We start from the raw sequence: 8,090 nt of genomic DNA, 5'->3' as shown, positions 1-8,090 counted from the left end.
CAGGTTGAGGAGAAGCGCTGACTTTCAGCTGTGGATACGCGGTAAATCGAAGTGTAGGCATCCATGGGGGATTAGCCGCCAGAAGTGCCCAACCCGATGATACGCAGTGACGTCACCACTGGAGTACGTCCGCAACTCGGCTGGACTGCGAAGGGTTGGCAACCGTCTGCTGGATGCGTGTTGTTATTCCCGAATGGTAGTGGCTCGTTTCGAAAACGCGAAACGTTCATATCCAGTTGTGGCAAAGCGCGTCGTCGTCACTGTTCCCCTGTCAACTGCCCCGCCCGCGATTAGGTGATGCTTATAAAGCAGCATGAATCGCTTGTGGGTGCATACGTGTAAGACAAGCACTGGGTCATACCGCGTGTGCGCCAGTCGGTCTTCGAGAGGCCAGCGAAGAACTCCAGAGGGTGACCGCCACTCGAACACCACAACGAAAAAGGGACGTGGATACACCGGCTACCGCTTATCTTCATATGCTGGCCGCTGTGGCCTCGCGACGCAAACCTGTCTCTGGCCTCCACCGCGCAGTGCGGACTCCTACTCTCGCAAACTTCTTCTGTCCTGCCTCTGGAGGCGAGACGTTACACACCAACGCCGCTCGCCACTAGGCTTGACGCAATGCGTTGTCGCAGTTGCAGAGCATATTTTCATATTTTAGCGAAAAGCATCTCTCGGTGAACTCGCTAACTCCAGATCGTTGGATAATACACTGTTTGCCGATCGTCGCCTTCAAACGGCACACCTGAACACTGGTCCGCCATGTCCTGCGAAGTGACGACAAACACTGCGAAAGCAGGGAGACATCGCGCATACAACGCATGCACGCGTGTAGCGTTTCTAGCTGATTGTTTCGCGGACAAACAAGAGAAAATATCACAAATTCCAGTTTCCATTGCTTAACTGTTTTTACTCGTGTCTCCTGCGCCAATGTTGGGATGCGCAGAGCCCAGGCGACACAGATACCACCTGCATCTCGTGATGCGGGGTCTCAGGCCTGCAGCCAGGAGCTTTTCGATTGGAGAGCGTTTCCAGCGCTAGCAGACCTCTCGTCCGTGCCCTCACTTTGAGACCACGGAAACGAGAAGCGGCCAGGATTTCTCTCTCATTCAAGTGCACATCGTGCTGTAGTCTGTGGTGTGTGGGCTCTGCGCGGCGCGTGCGCCGTGTCTTTGAGGTGATAGGAGACACGCGCGTCGTGCCTCACCACTTGTGACTTCTGGATGCGCGAGATCCCCCTCCTCACAGTCTCCTGCATGCTCCACAGACGACAAAATGCCTTTCATAGTGCGGCATTCGCGCAGAAGGCGAGAACACGTTGACGCGGTCGACTGGGCTCGACTCCCCGACGGTCCGGCTGTCTGCGGCAGGCAGCTGGGAAACCAAAGAAACGATGTGGCCCGCCGCATCTCCGCTCGAAGCAAGTTCTCCCGCTCGTAAAGCGCGACGTTTCGGAGCAGGACACTCGAACTGCATGCAGTGCCTCGGCCGCTCTGCTCTTCTTCCGGGGTTTGCGTCCTGTATGGCGTCACCGCTGCGGCGGAGAAACAAGCGGGAAGGCGACTTGCCTCATTCTTCCTTCCTGTCCCTCCCTCTCCGCCGCTACACCGGAAACCGCACCTTCGCCCTGCTCTGCCGCCTCTTGACTCGTCCTTTCAGTCCACGGCGCGCTTCTTTGGGGAGTCTTTTGCCCTGTCTCCTCGCTATTCTTGCAGCCTCGAGCCCCTGCCTCTCTTCACTTCTCTCTCCCTTGCCGCCTGCCTTCCTGGCACCCCGGCAGCCTTCCTTTGTCTCCTCTGTCGGCCCTTTGCTCTCTTCACGTCCAGACTTCGCTTTGCTTTCTTCTCCCGGCGCGGTCGCAGGCCGTATTCTTCCGTCCCACGCCTCCTGGTCGCCCGCCGCTCCTCGCCGTTCCCGGCTCTCCTTCGGGGGCTCTAGCCTTTCCTCTTCGTCGAGGCCGTGTGCAGCCGCGCGGGCGAATTCGACCGCACGCGCTTGCCGCCCACTCCCCTCGTCCTTCCTCGCTCTGGCTCGCTCGGGAGAGCCGGCGGCAGCCTGTCTCTTGCTCTCCCCTCGCACCAGAGTTTCCGCTCTGACGTGTCAGACCGGCTGCATTTGCCTGAAAGGCCCCGATCATCATCTGCCTGCTCGCGCTTGCTCTCCTTCCCGCCGCCTTGAGGGGCTCTGCGCCCCTTCGTTGCTTCCAGACGCCCGCAGTCGACAACCTCCCCCCTCGACAGCCCGTCGCACTTCCCCTCCCTCCGCCTCCTCCCAGCCTTCATCTGTCTCCCTCGCTCCCCACAGCCCTTTTCGCCATACGGACCGCTCTCCTCGCGTGCCGCCGTCTCTGCGTTTCTCTCCGTGGACTGCTACCTCTCTGACCGTGGCGTCGTCGAGCTTAGATTGTCTGCAGGTATCTTCTGAGGGTTCGCCCTCGGGCTCCGCCCCGTCCTTGTCCTCGCCACCGCCGGAGGCCTTGCGGGGAGAGCGGAGGTCTCCTGTGCGAGTGCTTTTCATCGGCAGTCCCGCGGTTGCGTTGTCTGCCTTGAAAGTCCTTCTGGCTTCCTCGCGCGACGCTTCTTCTGCGCTCTCGTCTGGGCTATCTTCTTTCGCGTCGGTCGACATCACGTCATCGCGTCCAGCGCCTGCGGGGGAAAGCGAGGCCCTCGAGCTTCCCGCAGACGCTGTGTTCGGTGCAGAGTCGCCTCAGCCTGCACTAAGGCCTCTTCGGACACCGAAAGAAGACAAAAGAGGAGAAACCCGCATCCTCGGTCTTCCCGGGGGATTCGTCGTCTCGGCAGTGCTCTGTCGAGCCCCCTCTCGGCGCGGACGCGGGCGCCGCACTCTCGTCCCTTGCCCAGTCCAGGTAAGGGTGGGCAGAAAATCCTGGAAAGACAACTTTTAAACACCTGACTCGTCCTTGTTCGCGCGGCTGTCCAACACAAAAAGCGAGAGGCAGCTGAGGAGAGATACATCTTTGTGCGGTATCTGCCTTTCCTTCTTCCTCTGCACGCGCTCGTGCATCTCTGAACTCAGTTTTTAAAACCAAGCTTTTCGCAGACCTTCGCCGTCGCTGCTCAGGTATTCGCTTCTGCTTGGTTCCCTTTCGCTAGAGGCAGTGTGAGCGTGGGGATTCCGTGTCTTTTTAAGCTCGCGATTCTTTTTTCGATGTCGTCTTACCGCCTTCCTGTCCTCGAGCGTTTCCCCGTTTCGCTCGTGCTATGCCTCTCCGGTTTCTGGATCGTTCAATCTGCTTTTTAAGGGGGCGGCCGGTTCCTTTCTTTTCGGATAACTGCCTTTGCCTTTCTTCTGGAGTCTCGTGTCTTCTCTTCGCGAAGTTTCTTCATTTGTCCGGGTCTCTCATCTGTGTTTGGTTGCTCGACCGCGAAACCCAGCATTCACCGTTCCTTGCGCGTGTCGATTTCAGAGTTTCACCGAGGCGCTCTCTCCTCCTGTCCCGCTTTTCTCTCCCGCGGATCTCTCCTCTCCGACGCTCCTTTCCTCGCTGCAAGCGCTCTCGCTCGACCTCGCAGTCTGCGCGGCTTTCGGCCAGAAGCTCCCCGAGTCCATCCTCCGTCTTCCTCGGTACGTTCACACACGTGGAAATCGGGCTTGAGCTTATCTGTATGAAGAGAGAACGGATGCTGTACTCCTATCTTGCTCCACCTGTGCGCGGAATATATGAGATATCCCGACACACCGCACGGAAAGCAACTATATATATATATATATATATATATGTGCACATAGATGCGTGTTGGAGTCACGATGCTGGCGCGTGTACGGGCCTGCAGGTCGAGTGCACAGGCGTGCCTTCTAGACGCGTGTTTTTTGTGTCTTCTGTCTGCTTCTTTTCAGACATGGATCTGTCCTTCTGCATCCCTCTTTGCTGCCACGCTACCGCGGGGCGGCCCCTGTGCGACGGGCGCTGCTGAACGGCGAGCGCCACGTCGGAGTGTCTCTTCTGCGGCCCTCTCCGCGGTTCGACGAGGGCCCGCTCTTGCACCAGCTGCCGCTGAGGCTGGCGGGGCATGAGCATGCAGAAGAGATCGAAGAGAAGCTTTTCCAGCGCGGTGCGCAGGCGCTCCTGAGCTCCGCCCTGTGGACGGGCTCGCGCGCAGGTGGCGGGACCGGAGTCCCGCAAGACGCCAGCAAGGTGAGGAAGCAGGACGCGCGCCTCCTCTGTATCGACGCGTTGCGTCTCCGAGGCGCCCCGAATCTCGCAGCGAGAGGCGCTGGCTGTCGCATGTCTGCCGGCACTTTGACGGTTTCGCTCGCGCGCATCTGCTGCGCGCCGTCGTCCTTGTAACACCAGACGACAGCCCGCTGCTAGGCTCCAGGGAACCTGAGAGGGCCTTAGAAAACTGTCGACGACGCACTGCGAGTGGAAAGCTTGTCTCGCTTTGCTTTGCACCGCGTATGTTTGGGTTGCCGCGGCTATTCGATTGTTCGTTTTAGGCCTCGTCGGCGCGGAAGATCCGACCGGAGGACCGGCGCATTTCCTTCTCGGGGATGTCTGCGTCCGAAATTCACAACGTCATCCGCGCGGTCGCCTCTCACGGAAGCGGCGTGTGGACGAACCTCGAGATTTTTTATTTTCTCTCGGAGCTTGCCGCATCTCCCGACGAAGGTGGTGGGGCAGGGGGGGCCGGCGCCGCGACAGAGAGTCAGGCAGGGCGCGGCGGTTTTGAGCGAGAAGACGTGGCTCCAGGAGAAGATGGCCGCGAGAACATAAAACGCGCAACAATAAAGGTAGGCGAGCCACGAGGCCGAAAACCGAAGAGCACAAGATCCAGTAAGGGTGAGTAGAGACCGTACTCGACACCTAGGGAGGCCCTTCACGGGCGCCGCCGCAGAGTGGAATCCTTTATGCGAGAGGAAGTAAATCGGTACCTCTCCTGCATACAGCTCAAGTGGCTGAGGAGGCGGTACCGGCCTCTTGTCTCAGTTGGGCGTGTAACGGACACACGACGCGCGGTGCGCAGGAGATCTGAAATGTGGAAGCTAACGGCTAACTCTGCATGCGTGCCTTCTCGTCCTTTCCGCCTAGGTTCTGTTTAAACCCGTTTTCTCTTTTATTTCCCCGCTCGTGCAGGTGAAGCTCCTCCGCACGCGTCTCGGTTTTGTGCCTGCCAAAGAGAGTGACGCGGAGAGGCGCACAACCCAGGAAGAGCTTGGGCTGTTTCTTCCCTCTCGAGAAAACTCGCTCGAATCCGCTGGCTTACAGGCTTCGCATGCACTCTCTCGGCCGGCAAGTCGTTCGGCCGAAAAAGGTGCAACGCACTCCACAGCAGAGAAGAGGAAACCTTGGTCAGCTGCGGCTTCAACGTGCGCGTATCGACTTTCGAGGGAAATCTGTTTAGACGTCTCTGGGGCGCTTCGGTTCGTGTGCGGCGATGGAAGCGTGTTGCTCGTAGACAAGCTGCAACGGGAAAGCCGCGCGGCGATGAGCGGCCGCGAATTCTGGAATGGCCTGATGGGCTTCGGTCAGGAGCGAAGACAGACAAAACGCGGAGGCGCGGGGGCGCCCCTGGAGCGCATGTGCATTGCAGAGGAGCGAAACGAAATCGAGGGGACAAGCCAAACGAGCTGCTTCCCGCAGAAAAGGCCGCGGGCCGTATGCCTTCGGTGGACACTCTGAGCAGCGTGTTCCAACCCGAAAGAATGCCCTTTTTTCTTGCGCCCTCATCGCTCCTCTACCGTGTCCGTGTTGTAGGACTACATGCAGACGGAAGCGTCCTATGTTTTTTCTTGTGAATACAGATTTTAGCCTACCTTGACAAACGCAGTGTGGGAGGTTGAAAGTCTATGAGGTTCGTTTGCCAACTTGTGCGAGCCTCTCAAGCAGCGTGGCGGCGTGTGTGTCTCTGAGCGCCGAAAAGGAGTGCATTAAGGTTCCTTGTTGCGTGACAGTACAGCTTCATATCAGGGAGAACATTCTATTGAGCCCTCATTGGGAGGCACCGTTCGCGGAAGGCTTTCCAGTGTGTTTGAGGTAAGCTGCCGAGAAACGACACGGCCTATCACGTGCTGCCCTAAAAACCGTGGCTTGACTGTTAGACAGCATAGTCGAGCACTAGCATGCCAAACGGTTCTACTTGTTTGATACACATGCATATGTCTACATGTCTGCTACACAGGTATATGTCTGTGCAAGCACTCAATGCACTTAGCCGACTCGGACAGTTCTAAGTAGCTGTAGCGGGCAGGCTGGTGCATACTCGAACACAGAGAGGGCACATGGATGTCCTGGTGTGGTGCAAGACGGCAGAGGAAGGCACGACAAAGCCGTCTCCTGTATGCAGCAGTCTTCGTTGCAATCGATTATCACTACCTCTTACCGAGCACATCAGAATTGTAGAACTCAGTTTTCAAGAGGCAACTACGCCTAACCCCTCACATGCAGCAACACCGAAACCGAATGAAGATCTTAAAACGGCCAGCAGAGCTTGTGCTCTCCGAGTGTCCTCTTCAGGGCTGAATTCCGTGCAGTATAGACAGAGTCTGACGTACTATATTTGACGCTTATAGCAGAGGATTCAATTGCGTTTACCCTGAACCGCACTCGACAGATCGAATTGCTGTAGAGAGTCCAATGGCCTGCTGTAGCAATCCCGTGCATGGGACGCCGCATAGTGCGGAACCGAGTCTGCACCGAATGTTTTAAGAGCGTCCAGGCGCCTTTCCGAGACAACCAACGAATATTTGAGCAGGAGACAGGTTTTTCAGACAAAAACACGTTAATGTGAAGCGATGGCTTGTCCAGGCGAAAGAGTGTTGTCGACTTCAGGATGCTATAACACTGCGCGAAGCTCGACTCAGAATGTTTTCACGTGGTGCAGACAGGTCATTCCCTACAGGCGCCGGAGGATAAACTTCGGAAATGAGGCTTCAGGGAAAGAGTCACAGCAGCATTTTCTTCTGACGAGCTGTTTCTCATTCAAGATCTGCTTTGCTGTTAATTCTTGGAAGTCGGTGACGTCCAAAAGCGCGTCGGGAAGATGTGCGGGCTTTTTTTGAGAGCCAGCAAGACTTTGAACACATGCAGCGGGAAACGGGTGAGCACATTGAGGGCAAGCCGAACGCCTGTCCTCAACTCTTGTTTTACGGCCTTGAAAAAGGCGAGAATGAACTGGTTGCGGAGCTTTGGTGGCACGTTCGGACTCTTCCCGCCGGGACGAAAGTGTGTGTCATCCTGCAGATCCGCACGTGCAGCTTTCCTTTTCTTCGTAATTGCTTTGACTCCCTTGATTTCTGAAATACTCGTTTCTTCTGTGGTTGCCTCCGTCAGTGAGGGTACATTTTCGTGATGTATCGGTGCATATATGCATCGTGTTCTGTCAGCAGTGTGCCCTGCCGGTAGCGACCCCCGAGTAAATAGCGGGCGCAGAACGCCACGTTCGCAAGTCTCGCTCACTTTGAAGCCGCAGCGCTCCTACTGGGGAAGGCCTTGGTTGAGTAATTCTCAGAGTCTTGTTGTATCGAGCGCCCCTTCGGGCCTTCCTCTCACTAGATAGCTCTAGAGGAAAAACCTCGTACACTCGAGGTTCGCAAGAGAACTAACTGCGGGCATTTCGTCTGCGCTCTCAAACAAGACCCCCCGGTCATTTCGGCAAGTGCCCTAGGTCTGCCGTGCTCCGCTTGGCGAGAGGACTCTTTGTTTGCAGTTCGCTTTCGCTTCCTAACTTTGAAAAATTCACGCTCCCAGTCTGTGCCACCGTATCCGTGAGATTCTGCGGCCCAACGGCCCTCCGACAAGGGTGCGTGACTCTCCATCTTCCCCTCTGAAGCACAGCCATCCAAGTTTAGTGCCACTAACCTCCTGCTGAACTAGGCTATCCCACCATGTAGCCTCGTAGCTCGACTGCGGGCCTCTTCTGGACAAGTGGAGATCGTCTACGGCACTCTGACGGGAAGCTGGTCTTTCCTGTCAGTGCGAAACGATATCGACTGAGCGTGGCAGAGGCAGAGGACTTCGGCGCGCCACCGTGCGGAGCGCAGAGAGGGGAGAGCTCGAGGGTCGGCGGCCGCCAGGCACGGAGGGGGAAAGCGGGAGTGAAGGCGCGCACGTGGATGCTTTTCGTCTCGGT

General features: G+C 57.2%; 1 protein-coding gene across 1 annotated transcript; it reads left to right on the top strand.

Annotated features, from left to right (window-relative positions):
- Window positions 1-1,522: 1,522 nt before the first annotated feature.
- Window positions 1,523-5,641, top strand: BESB_037250 (formyl transferase domain-containing protein; the record flags this gene model as incomplete). The annotated part of the gene is made up of 5 exons (XM_029362311.1): window positions 1,523-2,866; window positions 3,428-3,585; window positions 3,859-4,156; window positions 4,459-4,752; window positions 5,096-5,641. The coding sequence occupies 5 exons, from the start codon at window positions 1,523-1,525 to the stop codon at window positions 5,639-5,641; spliced, it is 2,640 nt and encodes an 879-aa protein (XP_029221276.1).
- Window positions 5,642-8,090: the final 2,449 nt, after the last annotated feature.

This window comes from Besnoitia besnoiti, chromosome II, assembly GCF_002563875.1.
Source record: "Besnoitia besnoiti strain Bb-Ger1 chromosome II, whole genome shotgun sequence".
Lineage (NCBI taxonomy): Eukaryota > Apicomplexa > Conoidasida > Eucoccidiorida > Sarcocystidae > Besnoitia > Besnoitia besnoiti.
Note: the sequence above shows the minus strand (reverse complement) of the source record. Positions and strands in the feature narration are given on the sequence as shown.